The 20,836-nt window shown below is 35.9% G+C and overlaps 1 protein-coding gene across 1 annotated transcript in view; it reads left to right on the top strand.

The window, feature by feature from the left end:
- The window catches only part of CCSER1 (coiled-coil serine rich protein 1), a 666,784-nt gene extending 653,135 nt beyond the window's left edge, over positions 1-13,649 (top strand). Inside the window, exon 10 of the mRNA XM_079769292.1 lies at positions 11,650-13,649. Coding sequence (XP_079625418.1) covers positions 11,650-11,709 — 60 coding nt within the window. The 3' untranslated portion in view covers positions 11,710-13,649. The remainder of the gene's footprint in view (positions 1-11,649) is intronic.
- The last annotated feature ends 7,187 nt before the right edge of the window (positions 13,650-20,836 follow it).

Raw genomic sequence — 20,836 nt, 5'->3', positions numbered from 1 at the left:
GCACTATCTTTCCAGGCCAGTGTCAATGTAAAGGTAAGAAGGAGAAAAAGGAAGGTTTTCAAATTTGGGCTGAAAGTATGAAATTATGATTTGGCATCATGGGTGGAAATAGTCTCCTTGAGCTAAAGACTGGTGGTGGGAGTGCAAGTCCAGAAATCAGCCCAGGCCCTCTTCATTTGAGATGTGGAGCCAGGGTCCCAGGCCCTGCAGCTTGACTGCTGTGCTGGTGGTGAAGAGCAGTTGATAGGGTTCCTTCCTGAGGTACAAAGGCAGAATATATTTTTCTGTCTCTTCCAACTTGAGTCCAGATTTCAAGAAGGAAAGTTAATGGAATATGAGTTTGGAAAGGCTTCTTCAACCTATTGGAAATATACGGTGGTGAAATACATTAGAGATTTTGCAATATTGTGTCATTTGAGAATAAATGAGACAAGTGTCAATATGAGGTCTGACCAGAAGGGACATGAGTGTCCCTGTGAAAATTTCATAAGGGGTTAATTTGTAATTTCCATTTGGTGTGCTCCCGAGAGTAAATAGGGGTAACGGTAGATTTGTAGGCCAAGGGAGTTCTGTGGATTCTGAAAACTTTGATAGTTCAAGTTTGAGCATGCTTTTTGTTCTTTCAACTTTCTTCTGATGGTTGAAGATGGTTTGGACAATGGCAATATTACCTGGTATGGAGAAATGTATCGAGGGCCTGTACAATTTGTCCAGTGAAATAGGTTCTCAAGTTGGGATAACATGTTCTAAAATATTTTTCTTACTTGAGTTTTTTTGTTTGTTTGTTTGTTTGTTTTTTGTTTTTTGTTTTTTGTAACAAAAAAAGCATCAGTATTTCTATAGGGGGAAATCTCAACCCATCCAGAAAATGAGCAAACAGTAACTAGTACATATTGATAACCTTGTACCAGAGTGATTAAATGGCATCCACTTGCAAATGTCTAAATCATTTCTTCAGGGGCGAAGTGATTCCCCCTGAATTGTGGATGGTTTACCAGGATTATGAGTTTGACAGGTCTTACACCAATTAAATGTTTTAGTTTCAGCCTTATGGCAATTTTCCCACCAATATCATCCCTTAATTTGCATTATTTTTTCTGTTCTTTGGTGTGTCATGCAATGTAAGGCATGGAGTAGAGGCACCTTGAGGGATTCTGGGATAACCAGGTGGTCTTCCTGATTCTCCAGAGCTTGGAGGCCTCATTGCATTTACAATCCTTTGCTTTCCATTATTGCTGTTCCCCTGGAGGAGAAGTAGTTTGTTGTGAAATGATGACCTGTAATGTGAGAAGCTGACTTAGAAAATTAATGGGCTTTTGAACTATGCGGTGGATTTCATCAACCTGGGAATGCAATAGATTTGGCATGAAAATCTGTGAGTACATTTCCTTGATACCTGGACCTAGTTCCTTTAAGGCAAGCCCCATCTTAGTTATATTAAATTTTGGATGGAAGTAAAATGGCAGAGAGAAGTTCTACTTTTACCTGTTAGAAAACCTCTTTATTTTCCTAACATTCTAAAACTTCCTATCATGCCAAAGGCATAGTGGCTAACTGTGAACATTAACGGATTTTTCTTGAATGATTATGCAAGCTCTGGTCAAGGCAAATAATTGCACGGGTTGTGCTGAATCACATTGTAGGAGAGATCTGCGTTCAATAAACTTATATTCAGTAGTGGCTGCATAACGAACTTAATATTTTCCCTGCTTATTTTTGGTATAGGACCTGTCACATATAGAATTAAATCTGGGTTATATGCTTTCAATCTAGACATTGTTAACGAATTGGAAAATAACTGCCTCATAGTCCCATTCTTCTCTCTTACTTGATAAAGGGAAGAAAGTATCAGGATTAAAGTTGTGTTTTAGATGTATGTTAGATGGAGATAAAAGTAGACCATAAGTAAAGAGAAGAGTTTACTTAAGGAAAGATGTTGAGTTGGGGCTGAGTTTAGAAGACTCTGAACAGTATAAGGTGTTTGAAGATAAACATAATTTCCTGAGATCAGATATGCTGAGGGCTGTACTAATGTAACCACAACTGCGACCTCCTTAAAGCAATTTGGGTAAACTCTAGCTAGTGAGTCTAACTTTTTTTTTATTGTTTGCTAAACATGGATTCATTGGCACATTTACATAGAAGACAATGCCCCGGGTAACACTATAATATACAATAGGTCTCATTCTCTCACCTTGGTCTTGAGTTAAAATTCCTAAAGCCTGATTATTCCTGTCATGGAGGAATAAGGTCATAGTTGGGTAGGCCTAATGCTGGCAGGTTTGGGAGGACTGCTTTAAGGTCATTAAATGCTTGTTCATGCTTGTCAGAGCCAGCTGGAGCTCTGCACGGCTCTGCTGGTCTGATTTGCTTTGAGTTCATGTATTCTTCTCAATTCTTCCACTTGACTACACCAGGGCTGGTCCTTCTCAAACCCTGCCCACTGTACTGATTATTGGGAACTTAGTCCAAGTTCCTCCTTTATCCCCTGCTCACAGAGACACAGATCAATTCTCGGTGGCAGGGCAGATGGGGAAGCCATGAGAAGTTGTGGGTGTATAAGAACGAGTCTTTACTGCAGACGCCAGTGGCCTCATAGCTGTCAGACAACACAGTCCTTCACAGCAAAGTCCATACAGGCAGGCAGCCGGACACCGGCTGGTGAACAGATACATCTTTCCCATAAAGCAGCATTAGTCTCTGTACCCACAGCTATTGTCTGAGCAGCCGCATGCTGCCTTCTAGATTCGCCACCTCACATCATAGTGGCAGCTGAGCTTTCTGGCTCAGCAGCTTCTCCTGTCTCCCCTGCCCAGCACTCTGGCTGGTGAACATGGTAGCTATATCTGAGCTCTCTATGAACTCTTAGCCTTACATCAGCAGTATCAGCTCTCAGCTCCGTCTGAGCTCTTCACTCTCCTGCACACATAGGAGCTACATTCTCTGAGCTCTCTGCCCAGCTGTGCTCTCTCTCTAGCCTCTCTCTGGTCAGTAACCTGTATATTACTCCAGAGACAAAGAAGGCTGGTGGCGAACAGTGACATCAATCTTTTGGGTCACAGAAGGGCACAGCGTGCCTTGGGATCGCTGTGGCCTTGCAGCTGCTCATCGTGTCTTGGCCTTGAACATCCCGATGTATGAATAACAAGGCCTCTGTGCTCTCATTGGCATGGTTCCCACAATGCTTATCTCTCCATGGTAGGAGTTCTGGTGTGGAGGTTTTGGTGAGTCCATAAAAAGGAAAAGTTAAGAACCCAAAGCTGGCAATATATTGCCTGGCCTAAAAGCCCACTAAGGTTTTGTTTTGTGGTTGATTTTTTTAAAATTTTGTATTAATTGCATACACTTTGGAAAGAGTGAAACCTCCTGAATGCTTATGTCATGTCCTAAATCGTGAACAGCCTATTTGCAAAATTGAAGTTTTTCCTTTGAGGCCTTATGAACTTATTTTTGCCAACTCTTGGAGTAAATGCAGGGTGGTTCAAAAGTAGGTTTACAGTTGTTCATATAATACAATAAATAATAATACAAGAATAAACTCTGTTTTGTATACTCGCAACTGTAAACTTACTTTTGCCCTTCTCCCCCATATATTAAATCTAATTTAGAGGCTTCCTGAGTGGGAGAACATAGCTACAGGTCATAACATACTGTAAAAATGAGCACCCCTGTGGAAATTACAGGGTGCTCAGATCTTGATAGAAGGCTTGGGGAAAATAGGTGTGAGCTTCAGTAAATCCCTGAGGTATTACAGTCCAAATACATTGTCGATTGTTCCATGTAAAGGCAAATAAATATTGTCTACTTGGGACTACAGGGATACTAAAGAAAGCTGAGCCCTCGCTGGTTTGGCTCAGTGGATAGAGTGTAGGCCTGCGACTGAAGGGTCCCAGTTTGATTCTGGTCAAGGGCACGCCCCTCAGTTACAGGCTCAATTCCATCCCAGGCCCTGGTCCGGGCGTGTGGGGGAGGCAACCAGTCAATGTGTCTCTCTCACATCCATGTTTCTCTCTGTCTCTTCCACTCTCTCTAAAAAGCAATGGAAAAATATCATTGGGTGAGGATTAACCAAAAAAGAAAAAAAAAAAGCTGAACATAAGTTTACCACTGTGAATCATTTAGGATTTGTTGTGACCTGTGATAATAAGATGTTTGGATTAGGTACCCCCAGAAAATGAGGAATTACAGTTTTATTTATTGTCCCTAGATCTTGGATAACCAACTCATCCTCCTTGCCCCTTTGGCTTTTAAGTTTGGAGAATGGGAGTGTTACAAGGGCTGGTTGGTGCAAGGGAGAAATAAACTTAGGGAAATTAAAGATTTCACAATGGGGGTGAGCCCTTGCACAACTTGATTTTAATGGATAGTAAGACAATTTAGGCAAAGTTTTGGTATATTTTATTCAGACTTTTGTGAGTTCAGCACTCTTGATTCTCCACTCTCTGTTAATAAAGTTTCCAGAGTCTAGGGAACTTCAGATAACTCTAGAGTCTCATAGGGTGACTCATCTTCAATATCATCTATAGCAAACTGTAGGGCACATAATAATTCTGCTTCAGGTTGGTCAGGTAATTCAAGGCTTATTTTTCCATTGGGAGTGAAATTTGTGCCCTTGTAATTTAAAAAAAAGATCTTGGCTGATTAAATTCAAAGGGGTTGAATCACAAAGTCTAAAGGTATAATTGTAGGAACCTGGTCCTAGGGTCAGTCATCTGGGCTGGTTTTGATGGTTAGTCTCCTTGTGTCTTATTTGAAACCCTCACTATTTTATATTGTTTTTCACTTGATGGAGTGGTTATTTTATTTTTTTAAATATATTTTATTGATTTTTTACAGAGAAGAAAGGAGAGGGATAGAGAGTTAGAAACATTGATGAAAGAGAAACATCCATCAGCTGCCTCCTGCACACCTCCTACTGGGGATGTGCCCGCAAGCAAGGTACATGCCCTTGACAGGAATCGAACCTGGGACCCTTGAGTCCGCAAGCCAACACTCTATCCATTGAGCCAAACCGGTTAGGGCTGGAGTGGTTATTTTTAAAAAGTGGGGCTCAATATAGGTAAGATCACTCCTATATCTACTGAAGCTGTACATGTTTCTCCATTTATTTTTATTTGAATTTCACTGTGTTCATTAGAGGGACTACAGAAGGCAACTTTTGTATGTTTCTCGCCATTGAGGTCATTTTCGAAGTATGGAAGATGGGTTCAGCATATGTTTCTTTGGGGACAGTTTCTTTTCCAATATGCTGTCTGTTCAGAGATGTGGCATGGGCCTGGTCCCTTGAAGTTTAAAATTATAAGGTGGCTTATTTGTTGGCTGAGACCCTTGGAGCTGGAGGGCCATGTGTTTTATGATTCTGAAGGACATTCAGAATGTTCAGCTGGAATACAAACTTCATCAAATTCATGACTTCCCATTTTGGTCTGTCATGCTTGATCTTACTGGAAAGATCTGGGAAGAGGCCACTCATAAAGAGGTACTCGAGGGCAAATTGATTTGAGCAAGTTGTTTCAGTAAAACCTGAGTGTGTCAGAAATAAATATTTGAATCTGGTTCTAAAATCTGCTAGTGATTTATCCTTTGTTTGTTTACAAGATTGAACAATAGTCCAATGTGTTCTTCGTGGAAAGACTCTGGAAATAGTCCTTCAAAAAATCGTGAGCCATTTTACAAGTTCATCTAGCATCTCTGGTAGTAGCTTGAGCTTCTCATCTAAGTTCCTCTTACAGTTTCATCCAGCCTGCCTCTCTAACCATTTCCAGGACCCACCAGAAGGTGTATTAATCGTCATAGGTCAGGGAGTCCTGGGTCATAAGTATTAACCAGGATTCTAAATTCCTCGGTAAATTTTTTGAGGATCCTCCTTTCATTTAGGGAAGTCTTTTACTATGACTCATAGTTCAGCCTTGGACCATGGTGTAAAAGTGCTTTGGGTTGAGGAATAAATTTAGGGGTGTCTTTATTAGGATTTTCTCTTGGCTGAGTTTTAAAAGGGGATTGAGTGATGAGATCTTCAGAATGGAAAGGGAACTCTAACCACGAGTTGAGATCTCAGCGTAGTTAGGAAGAAGGGAAGTGAGAGGATGGGGGACAGTTGGGATTAGAGCGAATGTGTGGAATGTCTTTTCTGATTTTTTAGATTTCTGTTGTTTTAACTGTGTCAGCTTTTTGCCATGCATCTTTAAGAGACCATTTTTGATTCAGAAGCTTACACATCAGCATACCAAAGAAAGTGTGCCATTCTTTTTGTTCAGTGTTTGAACCTGTACTTTAAAGACTCTTCATAAATGTATAACCCCAAACATAGAGAACCCCAAAATGGCTACAACTAAATTGTCTTTGGTTATTTATTGCCAATGTTTTAGAAATAGACAGTTGTTTGCACCTTATTTCTTTATCATAAAAAGGGCCAGAGTCCCGGGAAGTGTGTCCCTGCTTTCTGTAGATTGAGAACTAGCCATTATGTTTTCTTGTTGAAATAATCTTTTTCTAATTCAAGCAGATTTCCTTTTTCTGACTGCCTGTGCACAATTCCTGAGACCTGTAAGTCTCGTTGTGAAAATCTGGAGTCTTTCACACCCCAGTTTCCACACTGTAAATATCTGAAGTTTTTCAAATTCACATTTTCATCCTGTGAAAAGTCTGGAGTCTCTCACACCCTGATTTTCTAGCATGAAGGATTAGAACAAACAACATCATTGAAGAGCTCAGAACACAAAATAAGTGGAGTTTGATTTGAGAGAAGCTTAGGGGCAATCTTGGAGGGACAGCTTACCTAAAGGGCGCTGTGGGTCCCTTCACCTGCAGCTGGGAGCCATCCCTGGAATCTTCAGCAGGTTTCTTCAGATTCCATCCTGCGCCAATCTGTCAAATGACATAAGTATACAATTGAGTAATGAGTTTGATGTTCTTTATTCAAAGGGAAATAATCCATGGATTATGTAGTGTGGTGCCTCACAAATAGTGGAACACTCTTCTGATGGATTTTGGGCAAGAGCAAGTTTTATAGAGCTTTAGCAGCAGCAACACAATGTGGAGCATGATTGAGGTCAGAGATTGCCTGGTAAGACTGTCAGATCCTGTTTCCTAGGGGAAGGTGAGCTAGCTGAAACTGAGTTGGAGGATTGGGATTGGGTATGTTAGGTTTTCTAAACAGTGAGGCGTTTCCCACAAGCATGGGCTTACTTAAGTTTACATTTGTGCTATGCATTAACCTCCGTTTTGTGGAAAGCAGAATTCCAAATTTCTGAAATACATAAAATATAAAAATATATTTTCTCTGTTCACATTGTTTCAACTAGCATTTGGGGAGCAGGTACTGAACATAGGGTTTCTTTTAACTCTTTGTTAGTCTTAATGATTCTACAGATTTTTGTGTGGTTGGTGTGTTTTTTGTATAAACATTTTTGGTTGGCAAATACATTTTGTGCCTATATATAATGTTCAGTAACCCTGTGACTATTTTTGTCATCAAATATTTCACCTTTTTCATGTATACAGTCATTTAAAAAAATAAGGATATTCCAGGCACTGAGATTGTAGCAATGTGTGATAGACAAATTCCCTTTCTTCATAAACTTCATATTCTAGTGGATGATGATAGACAATAAATTAGAATGATAGAACTAAATAAGAGATTTTCCCAGTGATAAGGTCCATGAATGAAATACTAGGTGTACCAGTTAATAATGCGGATTTTGTAATCAAAGAAAACACGATAATTTCAAGAGAAGCTTCAAAAGCGCTTTATTCAAAGTAATGTCCATCGCTAGCTACACATCTCCCCATCTTTCAGGAACTTTGTGGATACCATCCCAATAGAACTTTTCTTGTTTTGAGGAAAACCATTCAGAGACCCAATTTTTCACTTCTTCATATGTTTTGAAGTGCTGCTCAGAAAATGCTTGTGCCATCGATCAGAACAAGTGGTAATCTGAAGGAGCAAGGTCTGGTGAATAAAGCGGGTGGGTTAATACTTCCCAGGCAAGATCTTTTAACGTGTCTTTAACTGGTTTTGAAGTGTGTGATGGTGCCTCATCATGAAGCAAAATTACTTTGCTGTGTCTTCTGGCACATACTAGTCTTTTCACGATCAAACCATGATCCAAATTGATTATTTATTGTCGGTAGCGATCAGTATTAATGGTTACACCTGGTTTTAGAAGCTCATAAAACACCACACCTTCCTGATCCCACCAAATGCAGAGCATTGTCTTCTTTCCGACGCGATTTGGCCTTGCAGTCCATGTTGATGGTTGACCTGGATCAACCCATGATTTTGTGCATTTGTAATTCTCAAAATAAATCCACTTTTCATCGCCAGTCACAAATCGATGCAAAAAGTCTTTCTTTCATGCTGTTGAAGCAACATTTTACTGATGACTTTTTGGTTTTCCATTTGTCTTTCGTTCAGTTGATGTGGCACCCATTTTCCTTCCTTTAAAATCTATCCCATTGCTTGTAAATGAGCGGAAATGGTTTGCTGAGCAATATTTAATCTTTCTGCAGGTTGTTTTTGAGTTTGACACGCATCTTCATCCAATAATGCTTGTAATTGTTGGTCTTCAAACTTTTTCGGTTGACCTGGATGTTCTTTATCTTTCACATCGAAATCATCACTTTTAAAGCGTTTAAACCAGTGTCCACAAGTATCTTGAGATAGAGCATGACCACCATAAGTTTCCCGAAGTATTCCGCAGCACGTGTCTTCAAAATAAAGTAATGAATTAAAACTTCCCGCAAATGCTCTTTTTTTGGCACAAAATTCGACATTTTTAAGCGTGAAAATATCTATGATATTAACACCTTCAGAAAATTTGACATATGAAGTTTTGAAGCTTGTTATCAATACAACAAAATAGCATACATATCAAATCGCATATATATCAACATATGTGTAACTCCATCTATTGAAAAAAATCCGCATTATTAACTGGTACACCTAGTAAGCAGAAATATGAAATTAAAATATAAATCAGATGAAAAGGAGACCGTGTGCCTAGAAATGATATTGTGCTTGAGCTATAACTTGAGTGATGTGTTGACTGTTAACAAAACTGGAGCAAGCATCTTGATAGGGGAAATCATATTATGAAGAATAATTACTTTTCAATGCTGCTTATTACTTTAGGACTTCTTCACATTGACTGTGGTCTTGCCTTCCTACTTATAGGCTCTACATATTCTAATCTATATGGTACCACAAAGAAATATGCAAAAATAAAGCAAAAAAGAAAAGAAATAAAAGAAAACACCACACACAGCTTACATTATGTTGTATTTAAAACTCCCTGGTTCACTAGGTTTACTAGGTGTACCAGTTAATAATGCGGATTTTTTTCAATAGATGGAGTTACACATATGTTGATATATATGCGATTTGATATGTATGCTATTTTGTTGTATTGATAACAAGCTTCAAAACTTCATATGTCAAATTTTCTGAAGGTGTTAATATCATAGATATTTTCACGCTTAAAAATGTCGAATTTTGTGCCAAAAAAAGAGCATTTGCGGGAAGTTTTAATTCATTACTTTATTTTGAAGACACGTGCTGCGGAATACTTCGGGAAACTTATGGTGGTCATGCTCTATCTCAAGATACTTGTGGACACTGGTTTAAACGCTTTAAAAGTGATGATTTCGATGTGAAAGATAAAGAACATCCAGGTCAACCGAAAAAGTTTGAAGACCAACAATTACAAGCATTATTGGATGAAGATGCGTGTCAAACTCAAAAACAACCTGCAGAAAGATTAAATATTGCTCAGCAAACCATTTCCGCTCATTTACAAGCAATGGGATAGATTTTAAAGGAAGGAAAATGGGTGCCACATCAACTGAACGAAAGACAAATGGAAAACCAAAAAGTCATCAGTAAAATGTTGCTTCAACAGCATGAAAGAAAGACTTTTTGCATCGATTTGTGACTGGCGATGAAAAGTGGATTTATTTTGAGAATTACAAATGCACAAAATCATGGGTTGATCCAGGTCAACCATCAACATGGACTGCAAGGCCAAATCGCGTCGGAAAGAAGACAATGCTCTGCATTTGGTGGGATCAGGAAGGTGTGGTGTTTTATGAGCTTCTAAAACCAGGTGTAACCATTAATACTGATCGCTACCGACAATAAATAATCAATTTGGATCATGGTTTGATCGTGAAAAGACTAGTATGTGCCAGAAGACACAGCAAAGTAATTTTGCTTCATGATGAGGCACCATCACACACTTCAAAACCAGTTAAAGACACGTTAAAAGATCTTGCCTGGGAAGTATTAACCCACCCGCTTTATTCACCAGACCTTGCTCCTTCAGATTACCACTTGTTCTGATCGATGGCACAAGCATTTTCTGAGCAGCACTTCAAAACATATGAAGAAGTGAAAAATTGGGTCTCTGAATGGTTTTCCTCAAAACAAGAAAAGTTCTATTGGGATGGTATCCACAAAGTTCCTGAAAGATGGGGAGATGTGTAGCTAGCGATGGACATTACTTTGAATAAAGCGCTTTTGAAGCTTCTCTTGAAATTATCGTGTTTTCTTTGATTACAAAATCCGCATTATTAACTGGTACACCTAGTAAATGATAAAATTCACTTTCCTCAAACCAGCATCCATAGCAGCTAAAATTATACCCTTTTTTATGCAATTTCAGCTCCTACAGTTTCTAAACTTAAACCTTTTATTCCATTTAAACTGCTCCAACATAAATTGCTGTATCTTGTCTCTGTTTTTTAGTGTTTTGGTTTGTTTGTTTTGTTGTACTTAACCATTTTATCAGGACTAACCCTCCCCTGTAATATCGTTCTTTTTGGGCCAAGCTGCAATTTCATATCCTTGATTTGACCACCCAAACTGGGAGTGATCTCTCATGTCAGAACTTCAGCAGTTATCAGTCCTGTATAACCTACTATCTTGTAGTTGTCAGTTCTATATAATATCACTTCTCAATATATGTACATATATCAGATATTCACATATAACCTACCACCTTATAGTATAGATCATTTTTTTCTATATCTATATCTCTCCAACTAAATTCTACTTTCCTTAGGGGCAGGTATCATATTCTATACTTCTTAGTATATACTTTTAAATGTTTTAGTTTTCTACCACTTAAACTATAATAAAGTATAGAAATTTAAAAATAATAATATGATTGCTACAGATTGACAAAATTATGTTGGAACTTTGTGTTAAGGACCTTAGATTGTAACTAAATATGATTTACAACAATATCAGGAGAACCACGTGAGACTTATTACTTAATTAATTAATTTTCCTGAAGTTTTTTACTTGAAGAATACTAAGAGGAAAGAATTTAGTAAAACTGTTATTTTTGACTCTACAAAACCAAGGAAATAATAAAATTTAGTCCATTGGTCTTCCCTCTTTAATATTGTGTTTAATACTAAAGTGTATTTAATTGGAAGTTAGGAACCTGTAAAGATTACTAACATAAATATTTTTAGTAAATTTTAATAGCAATATTGACTTAGAAAATCATAAATAGAACAGTTTTATGTTGGTCTGTGTGCTTTCTTAAAGTGTCTAAGAATTTTATATGTTCATTAACTTCATTTCATTTTGTTTTATTAAATTGATGTCATTCATTTATTTATTTTTGTTTTCTTCTTTTCAAGGCCCTGTGGAATCCTACATGCACTGAAGGTTTATTTAAACCAGTACATATTTCAACCTAGGTTAAATCATTACTTGACCATAAGGAATCGGTGACTTATTAAATGTTGAGTATAATCAATTTTCCTTTATTCCATATGCTAGCTATTTCTCAAAGTATATAAGACAGAAATGGTTCCATTCCAAATATTTCACATATTTTGCATTTGTACAAAATTGCATAAAATATTGATGAAAGTTTCAACTAACATATTCCTACCTTATTTTTATTGTACTTTTAAAACAAAATAGACTTTTATTTAAAAATTATCTCTATGTTCAACTATTCTAGAATGTAATATTCCACTTGGCAGTACATATTTTTTGTTCAAGTTTCTCATCCATATCATTTGTCTCTGTGGTTATAGTCTTCATTTAATTTCACCACATATTCTATGTACATTGGGTAAGTTTGAAAACAATGCTTCTAGCTTCTGCCGTCCTAGTGGGGCAATTTCTACTGAAGAACTAAATTATCTCTATTTTTTTTCTTGCATTGAGATAAAAAGATGAAAGCAGTATGTCTTCAAATAGAATAATGATGAGTCTTATTCTTATTATAAAAAGTAAAAAAAAAACTATATCACTAAACAGGTGAAGAAGTTTTATTGGATATGGACCTTATATTGTGGGAAGTGTTTTGAATATGTCATAAATGAAAGTATACCTCCTAGACTTGAAATAGCCACTTGATTTTGGTCTGTCCTTTGTATTGACTTTCTATGATAGTTAACTTTAATTATCAAATGGCTAGGAAGCAACAAGGCACTCATGAACGTTGTAGTTTATTGCAAGGATAAGTGATGGATCCAGAGAGTGGCTTGATTTTGTGGGCAGGGTGCTGGGAACTAGAACAGCCATAGTGCTAAGGAGAAGAAAGCAGGTTTTATTGAGTTCTCTGTATTGCAGAGAAACAATGAAATAATCATGGTTAATGGTGGTAACATTCAAGAATATGTTATAAAATTTCTTAAATTATTTGAATTGTTATATAACATATTATACGCATGGTCAAATGCTAGGTTTAAATCACGGTATTAAAATAAAACTACAAATATATGTATTTACATGAAAACACTGTATGTCTCCTTGTTGATTTTGTCACGTAAAGCACCCTTTTATGTCAAGATACAAAAACTTATGTTGCTGTTTTCTAGAGTTTATTCTTCTATCCTATTATTATCATCCTTTTTATTGTCTTATTTTATATTTGAAACCTTTTAATGTAGATAATGTATGAAACTACATCACCTACAATAAAGCACTTCCTTGGTAAAGATTATTAACCTGAATGGTCAATATCATTTTGAAGGAGAAGAAGAAGAAAGAATTCAGTTAAAGATATTTTGACTAGGATGCAAAGGAAAAAAACGACTTTGTATTAGCAACTGGACTAAGTCAATAAAGAAAGGTACTTTTTCCCTCAAAAGTAATGAGCAGAAGCTCTCAATCAATACAGGCTTTAAAAAAAGGAAAAAAAAAAGGTTTCTACCTCAAAAGGTACAATTTTATGATTTCTCTTTAATACCGGTAAGACATTTCAGTGCTACTTGCTCCAAAGCCCTTTCTTCTCTTATCACCCCTCATTTTATTTTATTTTTTTACTGGAAATTGGGCCAAAGATACATCAGTGAACATGTAATTTACTGGTTAATGGTACTTTCATGAAAAAATATATTTATATTTTATCACAATATTTATTATATAATCTGTCCATTTAATTTTAATTTTTATATTTATTTGATTATATTAAAAGTGAATTAAAAACAAGGTGAACATGGGAGTGTTGTTACTGTTTTTAGAAAAATGTATAAGAACTATTGTAATTACTGTACTATACCTCAGAGTATAATAAAAATAAGGTTTATAATTATTCCCCAAAGAAAAAGAAAGAGGCATCAGAGTGTATCTGACTATTGCAAATAGCGCAACATTAGTATTTATTGATGAAAGGAAACATTATGCTTTACCATTATGCCTGCATATTTGTCTGAAATACTCAGTCACTAACTAAAAATAAGAGATGGATAAGCATAAGTATATTCATTTTCCAAATAAGAATAGTGGAATTTGAAGAGGTTGGGTGACTTTCTCAAGTTCATGTAACTTTACTAACAAGTGTCAGGGCTATAGATTGTGCTTAGGTATTCCAGATCAAAAGTCAGGATTTTGTTTTGTTGTCCCAATTTTTGAATGCAGGTGGATTGCATGATTGTAAAACTCAATACAAATTATACATATATTACATATGCAAATATATAGGTAATTGTATACTGTGTGTGTGTTATATATTATTAAAGATTGAATTCTCATTCTGGTTGGTGTGGCTCACTTGGTTGAGCATCCTCCCATACACTAAAAGGCTGTGGCTTTGATTCCCTGTCAGGGCACATGCCTGGGTTATGGGCTCAATCCCTACTAGGGGTCATGCAGGAGGCAGATGATCGATGTTTCTCTCTTTCATCGATGTTTCTCTCTCCCTGTCCCTTCCTCTCTCTCAAATCAATATTATACATACATATATATATATATATATATATATATATATATATATATATATGTATATATATATATATATTTTTTTTTTTTAAGGTTGAATTTCTCTAAAATCTGCAGTGTGGACCAGCAATAATTGTGATGATGAAGATGTACTTGTTAATGCCCATCTATGATGTATAATATATGAGCTAAGGAAATAATATTATGATAGTGAGAATTATTTATTTAAATACAGAAGTGCTTAGAAGGAAAAACCATAGACACTTCTAATAGATATTTTAACAGTTAACACATACTTTATATTTTAAATAATTCTGAAAATTTAATTTGTAGTACCCTAAAATAAATGCATGTTAGTTTTTATTTATTTATATTTTAACTATAGGCAACTTATCCTTCTTGGTTAGATTTATGACATATAGTTGTTTTAAAAGATTTTTTAGTAACTATAAAGTAAGTATGTTATTTTGCACATATGATTTTTATTATGACCCACATGAAAACTTCCTTGCTAAAGTGTTTAAAATTCTATAATTTTGCATAATTACCTAGATTTGATATTGTTTTAAATAATGTTTATTTAGAAAACAAAATATACTTCCTATTCCACATTTAACCTGATGATATAGGCAGGAATGTCCAAATTTAACAAAGGGATGCTTTTCATGTTGTTGTGTTTTTTGCTTTTTTTTTCCTTTTAGGACTCTAAATATAGTTCCAGACTATCTTAATTTTTTATGTATAATCACTTTTTCTAAAAAAATTCTCTGTATGGCTTGGTAGTTTTGTGGGTTTTTTTGTTTTGTTTTTTTGTTTGTCTTTTTGTGGGGGGTAACAGTAATCACCATTATGATGTGTTGGAACCTTTTAAAAAATTGTAACAGTATTTTATATATTTTTAAACATACCAATTTTATTTGATTTATGTAGCTGAAAGATGTCCACATGTCAAGGATAAATAGATGGATGCATCCTCCATTGAAAAGAATTGGTATTCTTGACATCAGTGAGCATTAAGAACTGTTAGATTATCCTATGCCTTTCAAGTGATGTCTGTTGAATACACAATATGCTTATACCATTAATTGTAATGCAGAAAAGTAAGGTAGGCTGTAAATGGGGGAGAGATGTAAACACCTTTCTTACTTTTTACCCCAAATCAAACATTGAGTGTATCTATTGGGTATTCTCTTACCTCTACTTTATGAAAAAAAAAAATCTGCTTTTCTCTTTTCCTGTTTGAATGCCGTTCATTGATGCACTTATAAGAGGTTTATGAGCAAGAGGCTCAAATAATGATAAAAAAAATTTTAGTGATTGTTCCAAACATCTGAAAGTTATTCATTGCAGCATTAATTTCATATACATGTGTATGAAGTGAAGCCACCCTCATTTTAAAGTTATGTTTTTAAAAAAGGAACTTGAGGAGGCGGACGTTTATAGGTAGCAAGAGCATTCCTAGGGAAGAAAGGGAAAGAGCTTCTTGATTTCTGGGAAGAGTAATGACAAATGGATGCTAAGTGAATTGTGATGGAGGAAAACAAGTATGGCAGCAAGGGTAAAACCATTGTTGCCGTACTTCCCTCTAAGATTTAGTTTATTTTTTTATTTTTAAAAAATGTGAGACTCAAGAGATGAAGGAAGTGTCACTGCACCCTTTAAGGAAGAACAGCCAGTATCTTAAACTTTGATGAACAATCTGGAAGGCTTACGTACCAATACATTTGAATATAATATTCAAGGAGAATGAATAAATGTATTACCTTTCTACTCAGGCTCTTCATAGAAGTTTTTTCTTCATAAGGCCGGCAGAATTTCTAACGTGGAAAAAATTTGTGTACTTTTTTTTCCACTAAGAATAGCAGAGTGAACTTGAAAGAACAGAACTTCATTTGGCAATAAATATGCTCCACAGATTTTAATTTTATTTATATCATGGTATGTATATGTTTTAAGAAGTTACTGTTAAAATAGATTTGGAATTTATATTAGTACAATTTTTATACAAATGTGTTTTATGATTTATGTTTTTGGAGATTTCTGTCAATCTAACTGCCATTGGGGTGTAACCACATGAATTTTAAGAATAGGTTGCTGAAAATCAATGACTAGTCTCTTGCAAACTACCTTATGCACTTCAGTAATGCAAATACAATATGAGTAAAATTTTATATTCATAAGCACATCTATATATTAACATTTTTCTAATGTTTTATCAGAATGTGATCTTCAGAAACAAAACAAACAAAAACACTCCTGCTTTTTGCATTAATTTGATTTAAAAAGTAAAAAAGCACCTAGTATAAAAATGTCATATATACATTGGAAATTTATTGTTGCTTTTTAATGAAAAAAAAAAAAAGAATATTCAGTGCATGGCGAGCTAACACAAAGGATCAGATTGTTAAATCACTCACACAAATCATAGATTTTATCCTAATACCAGGCTTTACTAATTATTCAACGCTCTGGCGGTCAAGCTCAGATGAAGAGGGACAGGTCTGCAGTGTGGAGGGCTGCTCTTTTATCCTCATTGAACATCTGCTTTCTGAACGAGAGTAATAAATCACATCTCCAGGTGAGGGTCTGTGGGGTGCCTCACACAGGAGGAGGAGTGTTTCATCCATGAAACACTTCCATTGGATCTCTGATCAGTATGACATTTTTCAGGGAGCCATGCTCAGAAGTCCACAGATAATAAGTTTATTTACTCAAAGTCCTTTACCAGGGACTTGCTATTAAAATTTCTGTAGATTTAGACCCTTCCTTAAGCCAGGATTATTAGTTTATTCTCCTGTAGATCAGTTTTCCTGTCGCTATGATTAGTCAAGGTTTGTCTGCCTTCTTTTCTTTGCCCTGGAGAGTCAGTTACTTTAACTCCTACCCACCTGCTTCATTTCCACCGTTTATTAAGAGAATGATAGTCTATTGGAATGGAATGATAAACCTAATGTCTGGAGTTTTCATTTTGTTTAATCGTCAGTGAGATATACTGTATAAGGAAAAGCTTATCTGATCTAAGATTTCAGTTATTTTTTTGTTTCTCTTCTATGTTTTGAATCTTTCAAAACACAATTTGAAGCCAGAGATAGAATATTGCTTTTCTTGGAGATTCTTTGTTTCTTTTTTCACATAAGGCAAGCTTTCAGAAATTAGAGTTTTTGAAGGCCAAGAATGTTGTGAGTCAATTGGGGAAAGATTTTCTGGATGTATACTATAATATATTACACCAGAGAAGAGCTAGTTATTTAAATGTTATCTTTTTAAAAGAAGGAACTTCATAATATTTTAAACTATATAATATTTAAAATTATAAATATTTCTTTTGTTTCTGTTTGCTATTTGTACAAATTACTCCTACTGGAGCAATAATTAATTTGGCTAATTGGAATAGAGTATGTTCTTTATGTTTTCTTCTTTCAATTCTACTATATACATTATTTTATATTTTATTGAATATAAAATACCTAGTCATAAGATATTTTGGATGTAGGATTATTTATGTAAAATCTCTTCTTTTATATATTGCATGTTCTTCTACTTGAGCATGTATCAGATGTGCAGTAGAAAAATTCCATAAAACACATACAAGAAAAACTGAACCCAGTATTTGCTTTTCCACAAACATACTATTTCTACCCTCTAGTCTCAGTGTCTGTACTAACATCAGTCCCCTAATTTATAAAGCTATTTCTTCTTTCTCCCCTTGTTCATATGAAGAAACCAAATTGATGTTCTCTGGCCCACCCCTAATATATTCCTGTGTCTCCAGGCAAAGAGAGAGTAACAGATTGCACAATTTTCACCCAGAACTGGTACATAACACTTCTACTCCCATCTCATTGGTTAAATAAAGTAAGTCAAGTGGTCACAGCTAACGAATGCCAAGGAGCCAGGGAGGAACCCACCAACCATATTCCCAGAAGTGGGAAAACCACAAAAAAACATGGGCAAATGGCACCAATGGCTATAGTTGTATCACTTTTTGTCTCTAAATTGATCTGGTTTTAACTAAAATGTGAAAAATTGTTATGTGGTAAATATGCTGACATAAAACTCTTTTAATTCCATTGCAGTTTTTCAGAAAAAATCTGGTTATTTTTTTTTATAATAGAAGCAAAATGTATTGATCACTTGCTTCATGCCAGACACTGTTCCAAGAGCTGTGGAAGTATGTTCTAATTTAATCCTGACAAATTACATGGGCATATTGCTCAAAGTAAAACCACTGCTTCATGCCAGAGCCACAATTTATATTTATTTTTATATATTTAAAACATTTTAATTACAGTTGACATATCTATACTAATAAAAAGGTAATATGCTAATTAGACTGGATAGACCGGGCGTCTTCCGGACAAAGCTACGGTGGCAGGGGCCAAGGAAGAGGCAGTTAGGGGCAATCAGGCAGGCATGCAAAGTGGTTAGGGGTGATCAGGCAGGCAGGTAGGCAGGCAGTTAGGAGCCAGCAGTCATGGATTGCGAGAGGGACATCCCCCGAGGGGTCCCAGATGGGAGAGGGTGCAGGCCACGCTGAGGGACCCTCCATACACAAATTTCATGCACTGGGTCTCTAGTAATATTATATTAGTTGCAAATGTACAATATGATGATGACATATTTATAACTTATGAAGTGATCACCCCAATAAGTCTAGTACACATCTGACACCATGCATAGTTATTAAAGCATTATTGACTACATACCCTGTGCTATACCTTACATACCAGGGCTGTTTTTATAACTGGCAATTTGCACTTCTTAATCTCTTCCAACTCTTTCACCAATAACTCAACCCCTCTCTCACCTGATAATCCTATATTTATTCTCTGTGTTTATGAGTTTGTTTGTTTTGTTAGTTGATTTTGTTTTTTTAGATACCTCATGTAAGTGAAAACATATGGTATTTGTCTTTTTCTGCCTGACTTTTTTTACTTAGAATAATACCCTCTAGGTTTATCTATGATGTCACAAATGGCAAGATTTCAATTTTTTAATGGCTGAGTAACATTCCATTGTATTTATATACCACATTACCTTCATTTCATCTATCAATGGGTACTTATGTTGCTTACTATTCTAAATAATGCTTCAAAGAACATATGGATACATATATCTTTTTGAATTGAAGTTTTCAATTTTTTTGGATAAGTACCCTGAAGTGAAAATGTTGGGTTCTATTTTTAATTTTTTGAGGATTTACTGCTTTTACTAAGAATTGCTTCCTTTCCTATATTTTCATATTCATATTGTGATTTTTTTCTTCTTAAAGAAGTTGCTTTAATACTTATTGTGTACTAGTTTATTGGTGATGGAGTACTTCACCTTTTTCTTGTCTGGTATACATTTTTTTCCCCAAGGAAAAGTTGATTGTTTTCTTTGTTTGTTTTTGCTTGTCTGGTACACTGTTTATCTCTTCTTCAGTTCCAAATGATTGGAATCTTGTTCTGTGGAATAATATTGGTTGTTGAGGTATGTTCCCTCTTTGCTGAAAGTAATTTAATAAATGGATGTTGAATTCTGTCAAATGCTTTTTCTGTATCTATATAGAAAAAACATTATTTTTATCCTTCATTTGGTTTAGGCAGTATATCATATTATTTTACAGATTTGAACCAACATTGAATCCCAGGAATAAATCCCACTTGATCCTGGTAATAATTTAATGTATTGCTGAATTTGGTTTGGTAATATTTTGTTGAGGGTTTTTGCAACTCTGTTCATCAAGGATATTGGCTATAATTATCCTAATATATAAAAACTCAGTGTCCGTAACATCTAAAACAACCGAAGGCTCCACTGACCAGAAAGCAGTGCTGGGTTGCAGTGGCGACACAGCACTGACTGCCAAGGGGGCTGTGGATCAGGCCCGAAGAGAGGCCTGGAAAGAGAAGCAGGGTCTGATCCGTAGTCTTCGTGGCAACTGTTGATCAGCCCTTCCCTTCTCTTTCTCTCGGGGTCTGGCCAGCAGCCATGCCTCTCTTTCTCTCAAGGGGTCCTAGATTGAGGGAACCCTCTGTGCATGAATTTTGTGCACCAGGCCACTAGTTCTATATAATAAAAGGCTAATATGCAAATTGCCTCCTCAGGAGTTTGATGGACCGGGAGTTCAACCAACCGGGAGTTCGACCGCTCGCTATGATGTGTGCTGACCTCCAGGGGGTGGTGCAGAATGAAGGAAGGCCCTGGCTAATAGCTGGAAGCTGGGGGAAGGAAGGCCCTGGCTGGCCTTGATCACCAGCCAAACATAGGGACCCTACCCATGCACAAATTTTGTGCACCAGGCCTCTAGTCTTTTTATAAAGTCTTTGTCTGGTTTTGGTATCAGTGTAATGCTGGCCTTATAAAATGAACTTGGGAGCCTTCCTTCCCCTTTAATTTTTTTATTAGTTTCAGAAGCATAGGTATTAATTCATCTTTGAATGTTTGATAAAATTCACTTGTTGAGAAATCAGCTGAAGGTCTTGTAGTAGCTCCTTTGTACATACTGTTTTCTTTCTTTCTTTTTGTTGCTTTTCAGATTCTCTTTGTCTTTAACCCTTAGCATTTTAATGATGATGTGTCTTGTTGTGGTCTCCTTTAGAGTCATATAGTTTGAGACCCTATTCACTTCCTAGAATTGTATGCCTATTTACTTTGCCAGGTTAGGGT

This window comes from Cnephaeus nilssonii (genome assembly GCF_951640355.1).
Source record: "Cnephaeus nilssonii genome assembly, chromosome: 1".
Classification (NCBI taxonomy): Eukaryota; Metazoa; Chordata; class Mammalia; order Chiroptera; family Vespertilionidae; genus Cnephaeus; species Cnephaeus nilssonii.
This window is presented reverse-complemented; position numbering and strand designations above follow the sequence as displayed.